Raw genomic sequence first — 21,940 nt, forward strand, 5'->3', positions numbered from 1 at the left:
TAGGGTAAAAAAATCTACCGTGATTGGAACTATTTGTTCTTATATAAAGCCTGGTCATGTGACGGTGTGAGGAGGAGGATGACAGAAGCCCCCTGTCATCTGTGTGTGTCAGTGAAGTAAATTACTGTCAACACAGAGAGATCAATATCCTTAAAATGATCAAATTCAACATGAGATATTACTTGAAAGAGGGGCATATTTGAGTGAAGACTGTAAAACATTTTTTTGATTTCAATCACAGGCCTTGTGTTTCTAATTGATCCCTATGTTCTTTTCACCTGATTAATGCGCTCTTCTCTAGTAGCAAAAAACTCATTCTGACCACTACAGGTTTTTACATCCATTTTACATCCAAGCAAAAGTGGGTAACAGGAGTACTTTAAATCTATAGTTATGGTTTTCTTGCTGTAATTCTTGCATTTATAATTTGCTGCTCGGGTTTTGATGGATTTGAAACTGCATGTTTTTGGATAGCAGCATCAGCTTAATGCTTAAACTATCATTAATGTGACCAACCTTAGGATGATACTGAGTGCAGTAAAAGCAAGTCTTGAATTCTCTTTGCAGTTTAAATAAAATAATTCAGCTTGTGCCAGCGTTACAATAGCATAAGATTATCCATATCGTACGGTGAGCCCTAATACAAAAACTGCATTTAGTCCTTTCTTACTCCCTGATTTCCTCCCCTTTCGAATGGGTGACCAGAGTGTGAATGATCCTTTAAACCATGCCTGTCTTTGCTTTGCTCAATCTGCTGAGTACACAGGAACACAATTCATAAAAATAGAAAGTAAGCTGAGTTTGGTTCTACAGTTATGATGGTTTTATTGGCATTTTCCAAGGTTTTAATTTACAGTGATGATCACAGTCTGGAAAGGTAAAGATACATGAAACAAAAACAGTGGCACTATTGCAGATAAATATGGGCCTCTCCTCTGTGTGGCCTACATATGTAGCATGCGGTTGCCGTATTAGGATATTTTTGCCTGGATAAATTAATTATTCAGTGTCTTCTAGCAGCGGATGGACATGCATAACACACTTAATGCAGGACTTTATATTGCACAGGGTTGAATAGTGGGTAAGGAAGTCTAGCCTGGTGTGTGAAGAGGTGGTTGACCCTCCTGTAATTTCGCCTGACAGTTGAAACGGTTACTGATGAACTTTGACCTCCACCTACTTTTAATATCTATCACAAGGTTAGCCGTTATGGTTAATGCCCAATGGTCCCTTCAACAATGCTGTTCAGACCATAAACAGATGCACATGTTTTTGCACACATACTCAGCCTTATGAGATAGAATTAAAACAATTAATTAAATATTCATCCCTTGCTTTGAATGGTTAGATTTAGCTCCCTGAGGAAAAGGTATGTATATTATACAATCATCATCAAATTGTGTTAATACTGCTCCATCTATAGAGTTGGTAAGATACACTAACATCAGGATCAATATGCCATGTTTTCATCCACATGGCTCAAATGCTTCATCCATGGTTTAATATGCTTTTTATTCTACAATAAATCACTTGTCAACAAGCTGTGAGGGCTGTATGCTCACTATATTTACTGCAAATCACTGTGGCCTTATCATGTAGCATCACAACATCTTAACTGATGAACACAGAGTGTGTCTTACATGGACGACAGTAGAATACTGACATAGGGGAAGGACATCTTGGAACAAGGTGTACATAAAGTTTATATTACACACAGACTTAAAAAAAAGAGTGATGAAGAAAACAGGACAAATGATCTAGATCATGAAGCCATTTAAGAAGCACTATGTACAGTGTGGACAGTTTGAGTGGACGATGTGTGACAGATCTATAATTTATTAACAAAATCAAAAGAGCAACATCACAGAACATCACTGACAACAAGGGGAGCGGGAGGGGGGGGGGGGGGGTGATGGGCAGAATCGAGAAGAGGGCAGAGGGATGTATGATATGTGCATGTGTGCAAACCTCTACAAGTTTCACAATAAAAGCATGGTTTTGCAGCGCCTGCTGTCGAGCATAGGAAGTGGGCGCTGGCCGTTGGTGTTGGGGGCTGGGTTTGGTTGGTGTTGTTATTTTTAGGGTGATTGGGGTTAAATAGGGATGAAAGCACTTTTTGCAGCAATTTAGCCACTGCCCAACATCTTTGTAGCACGCTGGTTGGCCTCGTCAATCCGGGTCTTGTTGGATTCAGCCTGAAGGAGAAAAGCATTGGTTACACATGTCAGCAAGTAGACGGTTAGAAAATGTAGCGATGATCAAGGCTGTTAAAATAAATTTGTGTTTGTTTTAACATGGCTAATAGTCTGAATATGCAGGGTGATTATGTCAGCTGGAAAATTGCCTTAGTTGTAGATCACTATGCAGTTAGCCGTGCAAAGTTAGCACAATGCTTAGAATCAAGTTTGAAATAAACAGGAATAATCCTTTAATGAAGACATACGTACTGAATTAATGCACCAAGTGCACAATTGGGAGGCCTAACACCCAGATTTTGTTCAATAGGATCTGAAACAGCTTTCCTCCATTACTGTGTCAAACCCAGGCTAAATCTGCTCCAGATAAGCACAGCTGCATCCGCTGCTTCATGGCCTAATGCGGAGCATGTAATCCATGCTAAATATCAGCTAAATGCTCCATAGATTAGCTGCCATGTTGTCCCAATTTGTTGCTTTTTATATATTTACATTACCCACAGTTCTGATATAACATTTTCGGAGCTTTCCTACCTTCTTCCACATGCAATAACAATAGTGAACATGTATATTCTCCTTGATCCTCACTTTGTGGTCCATAAGCAGTTCAGTCTTAGTTCCCTACTGATAAAGTTTTGAAGCTTCACACTTCTAAATATAAACTCAGTCTGCACTGTTTGTCCACCTTGTATAAAGCGTTACTTTGCCACTCCCCCAACAAGGAGAGTTATTTCCATAAACAACTGAAATTGACTTGTTTCCGTCAGTAAGTATGAATTATGAGGGGTGAAGATGCATCTGCATCAAAGTCATGCCATTCTGTAGAAATAAAACATCTTCTCCCACCATTCCCATCTTATATTCTCCATGTACAAGTCATCGTACGGTACCTTGTCCATGATCCTATCGATCTGGCGGTTCTGGGTGTCGATCTCCTGGCCCATGTCCAGGGCCATGTGACGCAGATTCCCGATGATCCCGCCCACCTGCTCAAGGTTCTCATCCATCTCGTTCTCCCGGGCGTCATCCGTTACCCTGAAACACACAGTGAGGGGAAGCAGGAATGGTTATTGGCTAAAGATTATATGGCAGCTACTGTTGTGATTCACTACATTGTGCGGGAAAGCATACGCCTCATGTATACAGTGTAATAAAATTAAATCCAATGTTCTCTTGTGAACACATTAATCACAACGTCCTTCGAATTCATATATTGGGACATAATAGGGGGAGAGGATTACTGGTTTAAATGTGTCTGCCAAATCTCTGTGAAGTTTCAGCACCATGGACAGCACTGAGCATCAATCTGTGACAGTCCTGCTTTCCAAGGAGGAGGAAGACATTTCGATACTTCTCTAGTAATCTCTAGTCACAGATTCTACACAGAAATGTTAAATTTGTTGGCAGGGATGTGGATTTTACGGATGGCAAGTGCTCTGGTTTCCTTTGTACGACGCTTGTCGTCCGAGTAATATTGACCAATCATGTTTCAGCAGGCTGCGGTGTATTCAGGAAAAACAGTCTGTGAGGAGAGCAAGAGCAGGCGGAACTTAATGTGCCATTATGACACCCTAGCTCCCATCACCGGCTATCCGACGATGAGCGTTTAGATTTCCTGACTTCCTCGAATGCATCAAAAATGATTGATCTGGCCTCCGTTCAACAAACGAGCATTTTAAAGGAAGTTTCTTCTCTTCTTGAGGACAGACCTGACAAAGCTTCCTTTTGACTTTTTACAAATCTGCATCAAGATGTTGAAATTTCAACAAAGGTAAGTTAAAGTAAATCAAGAAAAATGGGTTCTTTAAACAATGCAGCACACGGAAAAGGAAGTCTTGACTGGAAGTCGTTTATCACTAACTGCTTGCCGCTGAACCAGGACATGCCCAACATGTTCACAGTTGTCCAAATAGAATCCGAGATTGCTTCTCTAGGACCCATGAGGCTAGAGCCATATGTCATAGTGTAACTTAAGTGGCCTATTTTCAACCAGAGGAATCAGGACCCAACACTCTCTAGAAGTCCATTAAATAGATCTGATGATTAAAACAACGCTCTGATACATAAAAAACAAACAAAATGTTGTAATTTCTGATGGGCTGCCCTCTTATTGAGGCCTTTTCGTGCAGCAGTTTAGGTTTCTAACTTCTATTTAGAGTAAAAAGGTTTTGAGTTGAAGACCATCTCCTTTCAATCCTCTGATGCTACACTGCATAGTCGTCAGGGTTCACAAGCAAAAAAGGCTGTAAAACTCATATCCCTCTAGTATCTGTCTAAATTTGTTGCTCCAACTCTTCATTTTTTTCTACATTGCTTTCAGTGAAAACTGACCCATCTCTACAGATGTTGCAGAATGTGTCCTGTTTCTTCTACACAAACCATCCATCTGTGAGCCTCTAAACATAGCAGCAAATAGCATGAAAACAGGGATCAGCAACCCACATCCATTATGAGTAAAATGTCAAAATGGCAACCTATTCCAGGATAAGTCCTATATAATTTTCTATAATTATGGATGTTCATCGTACACGCACACAAACACACACAATCTCGCACAAGCACTTATGCAGACACACAGAACCGAGAAAGCACGCCACCTACACACACACACACACACACACACAAACACACACTTACCTGCGGATGAAGCCCCCACTGATGGCCATCTGTTCGCGTTCGTCCATCACTCGAGCACCGGGCTGGCTGTTCACCACTCCATCCTGGTTCACTCCCCAGGCCTGGCCCCCGCCCTTAATCCTACCACACATACATCTCAGTCAGGGCCGGTGTAACTGCTGCAGTGTGCGCTTGTGTGTGGATGTGTTTGTATGTGTATATACTTATTTATGTGTATGTGTGTGTGCTTATTTTGACTTGTTTATTTGTTGTGAATGTAGCCAGGACTGTGGGTGTGTGCATTTAAGTGTATGCCTATCAGTATGTGTGTGTGCTCTGGAGTGTGTATGTGTATGTGTATGTAGGTGCATGTTTTCTAGCTGTTCAATATTAAAACATATACATTAATATATGTTTCAAATGCATAGGTAATATAGTGTCCAGCCAATTAGCCTACTAAAAGCAACATGCCAGCCACGTATGTTAATAAACACATACATGCTTTTGCAATCTGTTGGTTAATAATTGATCTAACGTGCAGATCAATTGAATTCGGTTACAATAAGCTCGTACAGTATGTGCATTGTGTTCCTTTAAGGAACCATTTTCCACAAGCACATACAGAAGAGCACAAACACAGAACATAACAACGAGACTCCAGACAAAAACACAGACATGTAAACATGCAGACTGAGAGGACATGCAGGGCAGAAACATAGAACATGACTCAGGAAGGGGAAACACATAGAGAGGAGCAGAGTCAGACACATGCTGTATCTATAAAAAGAAAGCTGAACAGTTAGATCAGTTGTGAAAACCAAACCCCCCTTAAAAAACAGTGATCACTTTGCATGCAAGACCAAGTAAAACAGGAAGTGTGATGAGCCCTTCATTTCATCTGGATGGATACATCTGTGTGATACACTGTATACAGTCAAATAGGCACATGTAATTCCGAGCGTTGTTTTATTTTGCTTAGAGTATCTGATGAGAGGAGGCCGCCACTGAGGACAACACAAGGCAATACTCCATGCATCGCTGTTGTCTTGAGGTGGTGAACCAAACGCATCAGCTGCTCCAGACAGTTAATAACAACAAGCGAGAATTATTTCTCTTATGCTATTTGACCCAGGGCTGCCATATAAAGAGGCGAGATCAGAAGGAACACATGACATAACCACAGGGTTACGTAACAAGTGGTTTATGAGAGGGAGGACCAGAGAGCTATAGAATAGACAAGAACTGAACCCAAAACAATCACGTATGGAAGCGACAACCCCGCTATACCCTCATACAGAAAACAAAAAGTGGCTATGTTCAAAAAAAAAAAATGACACCAGCTCCTACAAAATGACAGCTGTGGTGCAAACAAAGCAGATTAGTTACATGTGCTACTGTCAAGATCCAGTTCAGCCCTGTTGTGGGGAAAAAAAGAAAATGACGTTGTTAAAACGTCTAATTATTTTTTTTTATAATAAACATTCACACACAGTGTGAAGGGGATTTGTTTCTGTTAAAGCCCTTCCTCAAAAACACAAAAAACAGCACATCTAACACCTGACTTTACACATACAGTAGTGTAAATCATTAAGGCATAACTTCATTCATCCCCTAAAAAAGTGTCCTTCTTTAAACCCAACAAAAATACCCAGTACATCCCTTTATTTCTTAGATAGTCAGCCCCTTGTGTTTTCTATAGCTCTGAGATAGACAGCTGTATACAGTTGGTGTTTTGGTCCCAGAGTATAGTTTAGTATAGTGTGCTCAGACATGACTCAGTGGCCATAGTTTGGCTGTTTAGGGAACAGATCACACAGGAGTTTGGCAAAACTGGCATTGAGAGTCCACCTTCATATTAAAATTTTAAATACTAAGAATCATATTTAAGAGCTTTAATGTTAGTACAAAGGTAGCACTGGTGTTATGTGTGCTCAAGTTTGCCTCACTCTTGTATGATATTGTATGTAGGACAGTCCTGGGGGAGGAGAGATGGGGACCAGTTGATACAACATCAGTTGTCTTATGCTGGTGTATTTTTTACTGCAAGTGTTGGTTTATGAAATTACCACACTGAACTGTTAAATAGGGGTGAAATAATATGTTGCACCCCCTTCAAATGTTCAACTGCAGTATGGAGAACAACCTGACCCATATTAAAAGCGGTATATGATTCCTTACAGAGATTGCGGATATTTGACCTTAACATTGAAAGATACACCCCTAACCTCATTGCTGCTGCAGAGGCCTCGCCCCCAAAAGTCACAGACATGCACTGCATTGTATGCTAAATATGAGGCTATCACCAGATGATCGCTAGCTTAGCTTAGCACAAAAGACAGAAACATGGGGAAACAGCTAGCCTGATTCTGTTCTGAGGGTTACAAAAAGCTCACTAAGTGACATGTTATATCTTGTTTGTTCATTTATAGTCTGGCAAATATATGAACACAACCTTATAGTTTTTAATATATTTAACAAAAAAGATGTAACTTGTTCATCTGTGAGCTTTAGTGGTTATTAGTGTAGGTGGATTTCGTTAGCGTTGAACAGAGCCAGACTAGCTGTTTTCCCTTTTCTCCAGTCTTTTGGTAAGCTAGGCTAGCTGGTCGCTAGCTCTAGCCACATACTTAGTGTGCTGACATAAGAGTGGTATCAATCTTCAGCAAGAAAAGTGTATAAATATATATTCTAAAATGTCTTACAATGATTCTGATCTGCTTAACACATCAGTAGTGCAATATCCTGTACTGTCCTGTGTGTCATGTATTTGTAAATACAAACATTTATGGTTCCCATGATGGCAGAAACATTTTAAAATTGTAAAAGTAGTTTAGTGGGAAAGGCAACTAGTTGATGTATTCTTTGGTTGGACTTTGAACGCAGCATGAGGCGCCATGCTGCTGGGTGTTAGGGCAGGGGGGCATGGTAGGGTGGGGTTTAGGAGGGTGGGGGGTGTCTTGGCCCAGATCCCCGGTGACGCTGCTACCTGCTGGAAGAGAACCTCTCATCCAATGTTTAATGAAGGGCTTCTGAGGACATCAGCCATGGAGGCCAATAAAGTGCATCAGACATGTTGTGCAGGTGTGTGTAGTTTATGCATGCACACGATCTTTCAACCTCTCCCACGCACGCATGCAGTGCTGGTGCCTGTTCAGAGTGTGTGTTGACGTGGCTATGGGCCTGACTGCTCACACCACAGTTCAGCATGCTCTATTCACCAGAAGCAGGCTCACGGATAGAGAGGCAGGAAGGCAGGCACTGAAACACATGCAGTCAGGCGACACAGGCAGCACCTACTTGTTACAGGGACATGAACATAGACCACAGAACTGTCCTAGATTGTTCAAATTCTTTTCTGCATCCTTCATGTCCTTATTGATTTGGTCCATCCCCTCCTCGATGCGCTCCAGTTGCTCTGATTACCAACACATTGTCATTTTTCCCAGCAAAAGAACGAAAGCACATGAGAAGAGAAGAGAGGAGGAAGAAGTCGCCGGGGGAGGGAAGGGAGGGGAGTAGAGAGGGGAGACAAAGGAGAAAAGACAAAAAAAGACATTGACTGTGACAAGAGAGACATCAGACGTCACCACTACCACCACCAGCACTGGACAGGCAAGAGCTCGGGGCTCCTGGCCGGTACCTACTTTTTAATACATGGGCAAATCAGACCACAGCATTGTCCTATATCTTTTAAATCTTTCTCGGCCTCCTTCAGGTCTGCGTTCACCTTGTTCATGCCCTCCTCCACACGATCAAGTTGTTCTGGTGAGGACAAAGGCATGAGAGGAGTGAAATGCTTTGATTTTGGAGGGCTGGCGCGCTACGCTAAAGTGCAGGAGGCAGAATGTTTTGGCTCGATGCAGAAGGCAAAGCAGGCGGCAAGCTTTAAAGTTGCTGGGTATTTATAGATGACACAATGTGAGCTACTGGCCTGCGTGTGATTGTTTTCCCTTGAATTCTTCCCGGTTTTGTTTCCTACCTCCATCCAAAGCGACATACTGCTGTTCTCTGTTAGTGTTTCATGAATGTGATGAAAAGCATCATTCAGTGGCCCCTGCTTCCTGCAGACTGAGATGGTCACAGAGCTATAAAAAGCTCTGATTCAAGGTCAGCTCCTCTCTCTGCCTGGTTAATGGTTATAGGACAGGATAGCTGTAATCTCCATCAGAGGACAGGGGCATTTTGTCTGCCAGGAAAAACTCCTCAGGTTTGATTAGTCACATTGAACTAAAGAGGACACAGATGATCATAAAACACAGGCTAAAGATCTATCGAAACATGTGATCCACAACCGAGGTCTGTTGTCAAAGAAATCCTGCTGCTGCTTAGAATCTATGGGAGCTGGTTTCACTGGACATAATATAAGTGATTCTGAGTGTCTTGGATGTAGATACATCTGGCCATATATGTTTTTATTATGTTGATGTTTTTATGTGTTCTTTTAAATTCTTTATGTTGCCTTGTAACTGTCCTTCTGCCTATCTTGGCCAGGACACTCTTTAAAAAGAGATTTTACACACTCTACATTGGCTGGGTCCAATATTTGGCGTGCCCCTTCCGTTGAGGGTCTGCCCCTCCCTCCACCATACCCTCACATCATCGGCAGTGTAGCTCCGTTTAGCAACCCCTAGTATGGCTCCTAAACCCCCCACCCTGCAACCCCAACCCCCTTACAAATCACCTTCCTCATAGCAACAAACACCCACACTATACTAAATGTGCATTCACACACGGAACCCTATAATTTCACTGTCTACTTTCTCAAGGCCATCGAACAGAACGTTTTCTTCCTTTGTTCCCATCTGCTCCTTTTTCCTCTCTGGTCCTTTTCACCTGACTTAGTTTTCTGTTTTTCTTAGAAGAGGCAGATCTTACAGCTAAGAGAGCGGATCAGCAGAAGGGATTAAGATGTTTTCAACCACCTGTAAGGTAGAAATCTTCCACTTATATGTGTGAGAGGAGTCAAACGACAAATACCTTCACACGACAACTAAATGGCCTGCAGCAGAAATAATCCCGGGCAGAGTCAGGGATCGAGGAGAGGAGGAACGTGAGGGTGAGAGAAAGGTATTGTTTATCTCTTCAGCCCTGGACAGCCAGGCCATACTTAACTACCCCTCCCCTCTGATGGAGGATTACAGTGTGAGGGCCTCTGTTCCCTCCTCCTCTCGCAGTCACTCACCTGATCTTATCGATTGGAAAGTAGAATGATTGAAATCAACAAAGAATGAGTACAAAGGGCCTTTTTCACAGCCGACATTATGATTTGTTACAGTAGGATGAGCACAGGTGTTACTGACAACATTAAATCATGTCTGTTCTGTCACAGTGAGCCAGCAAGCATGCATCAGGACAATACTAGCACCCTGAAACTGAGGCAGCCATCTTTAATTTGAATGTTTTTACACCTGTGGTTTATCATACTGTGACAGAAGTCACAAGTCATAGCAAACAACAGTTACTTCAGACCAAGTGATCTGATTGGACAACAGGCATTCCTTGAGTGCTGATATAGAGAACAACATCACTGGGACTTTTCCCTCTGTGTATCACTCCGCCTCAGCCAGGTGTTCTGAATACTGTTAATTAACATCACAACAGACCGTGTATGTCTACATTAATGAAGCTGCTACCTCTGAATCACACAACAGACTCTTATTTCACGGGTTGATGATAAATTGAAACAGATAAATGTACGTGATACAAAGTAGCTGCTCTGTGGTAACCATAGACACAAACGAAGTAGCAGAGTGCAGGAGAATGTTTGGGTTGCTTAGCAACAACAGTCCAGTTTCAGTTAAGTGGAGGAACTAGTTGAGTTGGTGGAGCAAAAAATAATCTGTTGTTGATTGTTACTGTTAACTACCATTTGCTGCTTGTATAACTGTTGTATAAAAGATTATCTATGGCCTCTTGCCTACGAACGAGCTGTGCTGATATTCATTACATCACTGCCTCATGTATGATATTGATTAAATATTTCCATTTTTCATACTATGTCTGGAACATAGGGGATCAAATAAAATAAAATGAAGAAACTTCCAGTCCCTAAAAGTGAGAGCAAGGATCTTAAGATTCTTGCTTAAATCTATTTAGTTTTAAATTCTGGGTCAATTTTGACTTGATTAAGAAACTGTGGCACAGTGTTTTAGTCTTAAATGCACTGACAGAGTGCATTGATTTTTACCTCTGAATAGATTCTTCCTCATGGTAACAGGGACCAAGGGCCATAGGTACTGTAGTACATTAAGCTCTCTGCCACGCCACAATGATGGCAAAAAATAATGGGAATTTAAATAAATAAAACTGGTGGCGATAACATAAGCCTTTGTTACATTGTTTCGGAGAATACTTTGTTTCTATGTAAAATGTACATTAAGTATATTCTTAAAGAAAAATACTCCATATAGAACTGTCCAATCCAATCTTAAGCTGTACTTTCAACCTCTTTTATTTACTGCCAGTATCTTGAGATGAAAATAATGGCAAATGAGACACTCGTATGTACAACTGAGTACCTGGAAAATATACAGTGTAGTTGGTTTACAGTGTGTAATTAAATCTATTTTTAAGTGTAACAGAAGAAAAATAGAGTCACATGAGGAAGTGGCAAGTCAAAAGGAAAATTGAAAGCTACGACTTACAGTTATTAGTTTTAGGCCATTAACTTCTATCATTGCAAACAACTGCACTCACACACTCCACATTTTCAACCTGCAGGAGATACAATAAAACCAATGTGTTGTGCTTGTAGCTAAAACGATGCTATTTGCGACTCGGGCTCACTGAGGCAGAGCTGCAATCCATCAGCCCTGACTGAGGTGTAATTCAGGTCAACATGCATGTAACAGCCAAGCAGGAAAGCACTCATTAGCTGCAGCGAGACCTCCACCGCAGGTAATACATCACTGCAAGAAATGACAAATCTCCTCCTATGTTCGACCTGCGTGTGTGCGTGCATGTTTGTGTGTAAAGGGCAGGAGGATTAGATTCAAGATAGTTTACAGCCCAACAAGACTTTATTAATTACCACAGGCTTGGAAAGCCGTTAGTTATGAGTCTTTTCCTTTGTATAGCAATGTAAGAGGGAATTCTGATGTATATAAACATGACATTAAGCTTGTTTAGTTCAGTAGCCTCTCTAAATAAGAAAGAGGATATAGAAGGATTGAAGACAAGAAAAAGCTTCATCATTTGTGTAACCAAATGATCACCAGGAAAAGGAGAAGAAGAACGAAGAGGTCAGGACAGAAAAGTGAAAGGAGAGAGCAGGGGCTGCTGGGAAAGAAGAAGAAGGAGAGAAAGACATAAAGAGAGAGAAGCAGATGGGGGATCAGGTTAAGAGGACATTTGCTGAGAGGCAGAGGTAATTTAAATCTGTGAATTGATTGCTGTCCTGTGCTAACAGCAGTGAGCTGTGCACTGTGGCAGCCGTTACTCTGGGGGGGAAGGAGACAGCAGGAGAAGAAGAGACAGAGGGGAAACAGGCTATATGTTCCTCTGACAGGCTAATTAGGCTGCTCTTTCAGGCATGGAGCTGAGCACAAGGCTTTGGTAATACACACACACACATCATCTGCATATAGTATGAGCGGACGCTCCTCTACACAGAGTAAATGTGCAGGTACAAAGAGTTGAAAGAACTCCCTCCGAGTCTTTAAAACAGTCGGATCAGAGCAAAGACACACACATGTTCAGCTTCAGTGTGTTTCTTATGTCGCTGTCTGTATCGAATCTGTGCAGGTCTAAACAAGACTTTCAGAGTAAAAGACAACGTTTTAGCTGTAGCATCAAACAAACTTTGTAGCCCTTTTCTCGTACTCTGTTCATGTGTATCTTCTGTTTGTTCTATAACCACACAGCCACAGCTCAGAGTACCCAGCACTGCGGGCTTTTACCAATATTTTACGCATTTTATCTCAGATTTTGTGTTAACGTAGGAGTGGAGGAAGGCTGTAATTAGGTGCATTAGAACATTACATTACAGGGTTCTTTATCTGAAGGGAAAAATGTTACGGGTAACTAAATCTCTTCATGCAGCTCTTCATGAAATACTTTAATACAGAATTCTCTTGCCTAATTCACTGAGACCCTATGTCCCTGTTAACGGTCTAATTGAATACATTTGATTAAACAGTAATAATTTTACTCCCATCCTACATTCGTTTATACACCAGGAGCCAGTTGCACCATCTATTTGTAAGTTCAAGCTGAGCCAAATATAATGTTAGTGATGCATATATTTCCACTTGGTTCACCTGGTTGCTCTACACAAACTAGCTCTTACAACTGGATTAGTTTTTACCTAATATTTACACAAACAAACTCCCAGGTGTAACCTGTGTTGCTTACTCAACCAGAGTTGGCTGGGCCAGTGTACAGGGTCGGGCTAACTGCAGAGATTGAAGAGTAAAACCGTTGCTTGGAAAATAAGGTTTTAATTATGCAACATAGTTGGAAATTAGTAACTGATTTAAGAGCTATCACACAAACCAAGTAAAGGATTTATAACCTACTTGTATAACCAAGTGCAGTGAACTATTTAACTGATTTAATGTGGTGCAGAACTACTTACATTTTAACATGATTTAAAAAGCATGCAAGCAATTAAGCATAACACTGTGCAAAAGACAGTTTTAAAAATAATTGTTGATATAAATACAGCAGAGGTCTAGATATCCTATTTTTATTTAATAATATGGATCCATCTATGTTTATCAGACCCCAACATAACTTGAGCAACTTCCTGTCCTGTCCTAACGCAGTGTTCCTGTAATTCTTAAAGGCAGAGGTAGAGAGGATGTGGAGGATAGGAGATTGTTAGTGTGGACATGTGTTTGTCATTACCAGCCAAATTGATCAGTCTTTCCCCTCAGAGAAAGAATAATGCTGAGGTATATATAGTACCAGCTGACCCCTGACCTCTCAGTTGGTCAGTCAGTCAGGTATCCTGGAAAACATGGCAACCAGGTATCAGAGAGCACGGTTATAACATTGTTCTTTCTGTTTTAAAGTAATTTATGTCATTATTACTGGTCAAATCACTAAACATATAGCTCAAATGTTATCAGTTAGTTAAACTCAATATACAGTATATTGCTGTGACAAGCAGCGAGCATAAAGTGCAGTAATTAGGAGGCGAAGCAGGAGGCTTGCTCAACAGTCTCATCCAGTATAATCAATTAGCCACATTAGCTCAGACTGCAGCTGAGGTTACGTTAAAGACCTGGCAAAAGCTCAGAAAGACATAAACTTTCTTCTGCTTAAGTAATTATAAAACCATAAAGGTCATTTTTATGTATTGTAAATTTCATGGGGACTTATTAGTGTTATACAGGACGTACTGCTGATGTAGACTCTCCCATTATAGAGCACGAAATAGCAGCGAGAGAGAATCGATAGCGGAGCAGATTTAAAGTAAAGACAGGTGTCAGACAGAGAGTGTTTAGTGTTCTCTCCCTATAACTTACCTCCCTGCTCATCCAACATGACCAGAGTCCTGATGCCGGCATCTTTACTCTAACAGACACACAGACAGAAAGAGAGAGAAGAGGAGAAGATGGGGAAAAAAGAGGAATAAATGTGACAGATCAGTGAAGGCCAACAGAGCAGAACAGAGCAGAGCTATCAGGACAGCAGAGAGGGTCAAACTACAATTTGAAATCATGGAGTTTGATTGATCATGTCTGACGCAAGAGAAAAAGCTTGACTTTGACATTTTGGAAAACCATTTTCTTTTCAAAGATTAAACAGAGGATCAATACCTTTCGATAATGCTGTTTCTATCTGTGTGTGAAATATGAAGCTAGAGCCAGCAATCGTTAGCTTAGGTTGGCACAAAGTAGCATAATCAACCTACCTGCACCTCTTAAGCTAAATTTTTAAATAGCAACCTGTTTTTCTTAGTTTGCTTTTTGTATAGAAAGATTTTTAAAAAGAATATAGCATGTTAATTATACCACTTTCCCACAAAAATTATTGCGTTGACGCAGGTTTTTCAGACCCGCTAAAAGATGCCGATTGTCTCTTTTCCCATTGCCAGTGGAGTATACTGCTTTCAGTCTCTTTTCTGCTGCGTCACCGTCTGACGTCACAAATGCGCCGGAGACAGGGTTAGTAAACAGTGAAGATGTTACGGTGGTTAGGTCTTTATTGTATCTATTACTCATTCAGTCTGTTTATCAAACTTGGTGGCGACAAATTTGGAACGATGTTCGAGCCCTGCTCGGACAGAGACGGGCGGAATTTGTAGCTGAGATGACGAGGAGTCGCAGAAGTTACCGATGGAGCATAGTATCACGCCGGAAAGGGGGCAGAGATTAGCGTGTTTTGTGTTCCCATCAATGCCGAGGGGGAAAGTCTACAATCGGCATTCAGACCTGGGTCAAATGACTCTGTAGTAGATCTGGGTCTGAATGCCGATTGTAGCCTTTACCACTAAGCAAAAAAGCTGTGGGTTAGTGGGCGTTCGTGGGTTTTTTGACCAGTGGATTTTTTGACCAGTGGGATAAGTGCTAGGCTAGGCTAACCACCGGCTCGCTCTTCCTTCGTATTCAATACACAGATACGAGAGTGGCGGGAATCTTGTCGTTAAATGTTCAACCAGGCAGTTTGGGATTTTGAAAACAGTACTTTCAGTAGATTTCAACTACTATATTTGACCCAAGAATGGAGCAAAGTCAAAGAAAAAAACTCTTCATGCAGGGGAAATATACACTTCTCATCATGAGAATCTTATTGTGAAAAAGTATTTTAGATAATGGATGGTAGATGTAGTATGCCCCTTTTGTGTGTCGGGGCTATGGTGCACTAAAGGAAACACTTTAGGAGCTTCACTTGCCCCTGATAAGTAAACATGTGAAACAAAAACATATCCAAGGACCACTTATTCTCTCAGTGGGTAAACTACCTGTCAAGTTTATTCTAACAGCCGTGTTTTAAAGCATGTCTCATATAGACCTACATCAAAACAGTCAGCATGAGGCATGAAACAAAACTGCAAACCTCCTAAAGCCTCTGAGAAAATAAGAAGAACAAATATATTCATGCTTGTTGCGGCACAGATTCCCTGGATAAACTGGTCCACCAAATGGCATGTGCTATATTCGTAATGCTCACTGTGCTGGTACCAGAGATTTGTTGACAAAGCTCCAGTAATGTTACATTCTGATTTGGCTTACAGAGCTGGCACTCGCTCAAACACACATCACACACACCAACATGAACAGTCACACAGACTGAGACGCTGTTATTTCTCTGTGCATGCATAAGCCCGGCTCCATCACACTTCAGTAAGCACACAATAAGCACATTATTAACCACTGTGCACACAATAAAAACAACAGCTTTGTGCTCTGCCTGAGCCCGAGGCTTCCTCTGACGGATATTAAAGACCAAAGGCCGTTCAGTTCATGCGTCAGATACTTTGGATCAAAGTGTGCTCTGACCTTCTTGGAGCAGTGATAGATAGAGAGCAGCGCTGGAGGCCAGTTAGACATGCAACTGATATTATCATCAATCAGACCAACTGTCAAAGAGATCTGCCCGTGGCCGTGGATCTGTACCAGTGAGGAGTTAAATTGTTCATCAGTGAGCGCTCGGAAAGTTTCTCTGGATGGAAATCAAATTACAAAGAGGAAATCGGTTTATTTAGATGATCCTGGTGGAAAAAATAAATGATAATTAAATAATCCTCAACAAAGAAGCTTCAGCAGAGCTAATGTGTGCAAATACTTCTGCTTAAAACCCACATGATTCCTGTTCCTGCTTGTTTACCGGGAAAATCACAGACAAGAGAGGGCGGTCATGGCTCCTGAACTACAGGACAGGATATCTGACCACGCCAACTGGCACAGTCTGATGGGATGACCTCACATCTCTCTGTATGGCCAGTTAAACAGCACACACAGACTATCAGGTCTAGTTCTGCTCTGATACAGTGAGTCAGACAGGTTTTAGCAGTTCCTCCCAAAATAATCATCTGCCCAGGAAATGAACATGAAAGGTGATGACATCTTTTCAAGAGATTAATCGAGATGAATATTTTAAACTCTTCTTTCTTACTTTCTTTGTTTCTATTCTTAGAGGCAGCGCTTCTGTGAAGCTACCTTGATTAAAAATGTGAGTGTTGAGCACATTTAGTTGGCTAATAAGGTAGTGGATAAATGTTTTGTGTTGCTTAAATGCTTACATAATCTTTGTCACTGTGCCAGGCATGAACAACGTAAGTAAAACTTAAAGGCAATACATTACAAAGTAGAGTAATAACTGAGGGAAAGAAGAAAAGACCAAAGACAAAGAAGTAGAGTGAGAGGTGTGTTGACATGAAGTCCTCAGGAGCTAGCTATTGATTTTTCATTGAGACATCCACTCTGCCGCCTCCTGGAATCTATGCTAATTCAGTCACCGCGCAAACAGTGACTGAACGTCTACCTGCTGCCCTGCTATCGTTCAAACTGGACCTGATGTATGTCTGATCGACACAAATACATGATACAGTTTGGAATTAAATAGGAATCACAAGATCAGTTGATTGATAAACAATGTCAATTTATATCATCACTTATTCCTGGCAACAAATAATGACAGTGGGATGTGATATTTATGCTTTTTGCGGTCTATAATTTAGTTTAAAAAGCTTTTACAACTGTTTGAATTGTAACACACAATCTGTATTTAGGCCTACTTTGAAAAGAGATTCATTTTAGTTCAACTGTTTGTCAATAGTCTCTTATTTGTCTTCAAGGTTATGTGCTTCATTAGCTTTTATTAGCTTAAAATGTCAGTTCAACATTTTCTGACAAATACCCTCAAATGCTCTCTTGCCAAGAGTTAAATGAAAATATTGATACATCTTCATATCTTTGATATAGAGATTAATGACAGCTTTTCACCAATTAGCTTAGCTTAGCATAAAGACTGTAAATCAGAGGAAACTTCGATCCTGGCTTTGTTTGAAGGTATTTAAATCAACCTACCAGCACCTCTAAAGCTCCCTCATCAACACATTTGTTTAATATGTGCAAAAACCCCCACATTTCTGTCTATGTATAAGGGGCAGGTTTGGCTTAGTGGTCGAGTCGGTCGTGTTTCAATCGGAAGGTTGGTGGTTCAATCCCCAGCTCCCTCAGCCTACATGTCGAAGTGTTCTTTGACCACGACACTGAAATTGCTCCCAGTAGCATAGCCATAGGAGCCACTTGGGCACTTTACGTAGCAGCCTTTGCTATCTGTGTGTGAATGGGTTAATGTGACATGTAGAGTAAAAACAGCTTTGAGTGGTCGCAAGACTAGAAAAGCGCTATATAAGTACAGTCCATTTACCATCATGAAGTCATCAGACAACAAGAGTTACCCCAGGAACAATCACATCATCATTTTGTTTTTAAATCAACCAAATAACCAAATAAGATATGAAATGATAAGTTTAAGAGCGTGTGATAGGAGGATTACCTTACCTTTACTCAGAGTTATGCTAGCTGTTGCTAAGCTAATTTACCAGCTGCTGGCGTATGCTCATATCTGCTGTACAGCTGTATAAATCGTATGATGTCATTCTCAGCAAGAAAGCCAGTCTATGTTAACATAAAGTGTAAAATTACAGCGTTGAGGTATCTAGAGATTTCATCCCCCAGAGAATCACATTCAAACTATCAGCTTTGTATCTAAAGTGTCGCTACACAACAACTAAACATCCCTCACAATATTACCTCCTGTTGTTATATCTTGTTTGAGCTGAGAACCACGTAGTATCTCCCATCTTCAGGGAAACAAGGTTGTAAGACTCCAGCAGTGGCTTAAATAACTTGCTGAGGTCTTTATTTTCTCATCTCTGCATCATCACAGTGGTTTCCAGTCTTATCACTGCCTGCATGAATGTAATATCACATCCATCTTGTGTAATGTATCTCTGACTTTAGGCCTGACACTGCTCCTCAATCAGATCCTGTTTCTCTGCTCTCTACCTCTCTTCTACACTCTCCTCATCCCATTCCTCTTCTCTTTTTTTGTTCATTTTTGTCGTCCATTTTTTATATATTTATCTCGCTGAGCCGCTTTTATCAGGTTTCACTCTGAGCCACCGCCTAGTGTCTCATTTCTGTGCGCTGCAGCTCGGTGTGAAGATAACAGTTTTCATAAGAGCTTCAGTATCGCTCGATCTCTGCTGGTAAAAGCTTTTCAGAAAATGTAGGAAAGGTGTTGCCCTACAGAGTCCAGTTCATTACACTGCATCTCTATACATTTTAGATACTGCAAATGGGATTGATGCTGCTGATCCATAGATCTTTCTCTGCTGTTTTAGTCAGCAGTTAATCACAACTCAATGAAAATGTATATTTAAAAAAGTGGTAACCATTTCTTATTAGCTTCTTACAGAGGCAACAAAGCTACTGAAATAAAAATATAACATCTGAGATATTTATTTGCTGGCACCATATTTATGAACTAGCCCTTTAAGTGTCAGTGTTTCATGAGATAGATATGCCACCCTTACATTTGTCTTTTAAACAGAAAGCTATGGCAAGCTGCTGGTTCACCAAGCTTAGCATACAGACTGCAAACACTGGCTCTGTCCAAAGCACCTGCTAACCAGCAGAATATGTTGTCAGATTGAGAAACAGAATATAAATGTGGATATTTGAGCTTCAGACTTGCCAATAATTGGATTTTGTTGCCAAAGTACTGAGCCAAGCTAGCTGTTTCCCCCTGGATCCAGTCTGTGCACTAAGCTAAGCTAGGAGTCTGCTAGCTATAGCTACATATTTAGCTTGTTTAGCTCAGCAGATATGGGTATTAAAGGAAACTATTTCTGCTATAAACATAATTCTCCAACACTGTCATGTTTACCTTACATTACGGCTATGCTGTGCTGTGTTTCAAGACATATTAGCAGAAGCGGCTCATTTCAATGTTAACAAAGCTCTCAGTTGTGAGGTTTTATGCCTCTAAAACTGTCTCTCTTTCTTTTTGTGAAAAGTTTTGTGATGGTAGGAGAAACACTTTGACATTTCCTGCTACCTTACAAAATAAAGGTCATGTCATACACTGGTCCAGAGAATGAATTATGGGTCACATATTTGCACGAGACAAGGACACAATGGATCACTTACTGTGAGTGTTTATACAGTCTGACCCCTGACATTATTATACAGTCTTTATGGACATCACAGTGTCAGAGGCACAGTCATGTTTCCAGGAAACAATGCCCTTGACTGTTTCATGGCTTTTATATGTCAGTTATTCATGTCAGTAACTCATGTGCTCTTTAAAACTGTTTATAAAAACAAATGAACATAAGGAACACAAGGAAACACTCTGAAGCCACAGAAAATCAATAAAAATGTATTATGATTTTGATTTCCCTGTGTTACTCTCTAATGTAAGTTAATGCATTGCAAATGACAAACCATGCATAAGGATATTATGATTAGGTATTAGACTGATGGGTTAAACCACAGGGACTTGCATGTGCTCAAAATAAGAGTTAGCGCTCATCTGTGGATCATTAACATTTTAACATAAAGAGTTAAGACAGTCAGAGTCACAGCTGCAGAGCCGTAACAGTGTGGGTGTAATCCTTAAAGGATCATCTGACAGAAGAGTTTAAGAAAAGAGGAGAGAAGGTTTAAGGAGGGAAGGGTTTGATTTATCCTCCGAGGTTATTTTATCTGTCTTTCGCTTTTCTGATAAGGACACTTTTATTTTACAACAAGATGGCATTACTCTAATTGTGTCATAAATCTTCATTATTATTTCAAGGGCTCAGTGTGCCACCAAAACAACAGGACAAAACCCAGACAGTCACAAGGGTTTGCTCGCATTCTAACTGTGATGTTTTTAGTCTTTGTAATCTCTGGCATCACTCATGGTAGGGATATTTTTTCCCTCTAAGTTTCACTCAAAGATAAAGTGTGTTTTGATTATTTATATTATTATAAGTTAAAATTAGCAAGCTTCAAATGATATTATCAGCGCAAAGTCATATAAATACTTGAACAAACACACTCTGGCATACAGATAAAACATGTCAGCTGGCAGGAGATGATTTATGTGAAATAAGGGTAAAAAGCAAAACAACGTGCTTTTCTTCCTTGTCTTTCCCCACATTTACTGCCTGCCTCTAGCTGCCAACAGACCTACGAAAAATAATCTTAAAGACCAGCTCCAGTGAAAATTAAATGTTTAACCTTGTAAACATCTCCATGTGGTGTCCTTCATGTGCTACAAGACATATCAGGGACAACATCAGCAGTCATCTCCATGGCTGGGCCTGTCTGCTTTTAAACTGCAGTGTACCAAGGACAGGCTGAACAACACATTTTCAGATTGGCAGGTTTGAGACGTCACAAACCTAAGGAGCCAATCCCGTTAATGGACGGGGTGACACTATGCATATCATTACGTGTAACCTATGGCAACCACTACGGCGATGTGCGAGCCAGCTGTAACCGTCATCGTCCATTTTTGCAAACTCACTACTGACTACTAATGTTAACATTACTACTACTAATTAATATATTTCAAGCTAGCTAAGTTTCAAGAAGTTGCCAATAAACGACGGCAGAGACGTGTTTTGTTTTCGCGACGGAGTGGCCGGTTGAAAAAGTGCATAGTGGGCGGGGCCTATGCAGATTTGTGAATTTTTCATGAGGAGGAAGGAGGAGATGCCTTTGGAGGATTTTTACAAGGTAATTAAACGAATTTTGCAGAAAAAACATATCAAACAAATCATATTCAAGCAGAGCATTTTATGTGTCTTAAAACATGACTGGAGCTGGCCTTTAAAATAATAATGAAAACAAAGATGAGAGTGATGATGAAGATGAAGAAGGCTTTTTTAGAGCAACAAAAAAACAAAAAAGAAAATGTATTGATTAAAACTACTTTCTATGCGTGATAGAAATATGGATGTAAGATGCTTAAAGGAACACCCTGGGCCTGGTTACAAGCTGCTTACTAGACACCAAACAGATGCCCAAAGTTAAAGTGGTAGCAAGACATCCAGTCTGTTTGTTTGTTTCGCTTCCATTATTTCTCCCTCTCTCTCTTAAGTCTTCTTTAAATGTTGACTGAATTACAATAAGTGGTAATGGTGGTCCAGGGCAGGATAAATTAAAATGCCATCACTG

The 21,940-nt window shown here is 40.7% G+C and overlaps 1 protein-coding gene across 1 annotated transcript in view; it reads right to left on the reverse strand.

The window, feature by feature from the left end:
- Nucleotides 1–800: 800 nt before the first annotated feature.
- The window catches only part of LOC138588653 (synaptosomal-associated protein 25-A-like), a 43,766-nt gene continuing 22,626 nt past the window's right edge, over nucleotides 801–21,940 (reverse strand). Inside the window, exons 4-8 of the mRNA XM_069658888.1 lie at nucleotides 14,282–14,330; nucleotides 8,109–8,226; nucleotides 4,833–4,952; nucleotides 3,086–3,230; nucleotides 801–2,195 (exon numbers count right to left, since the gene is read on the reverse strand). Of these exons, the coding sequence (XP_069514989.1) occupies nucleotides 2,127–2,195; nucleotides 3,086–3,230; nucleotides 4,833–4,952; nucleotides 8,109–8,226; nucleotides 14,282–14,330 (501 nt within the window). The 3' untranslated portion in view covers nucleotides 801–2,126. The remainder of the gene's footprint in view (nucleotides 2,196–3,085; nucleotides 3,231–4,832; nucleotides 4,953–8,108; nucleotides 8,227–14,281; nucleotides 14,331–21,940) is intronic.

The sequence above is a fragment of the Semicossyphus pulcher genome, unplaced genomic scaffold (genome assembly GCF_022749685.1).
Source record: "Semicossyphus pulcher isolate SPU_LCO1_2020_fin unplaced genomic scaffold, fSemPul1.0.p SCAF_1, whole genome shotgun sequence".
NCBI lineage: Eukaryota > Metazoa > Chordata > Actinopteri > Labriformes > Labridae > Semicossyphus > Semicossyphus pulcher.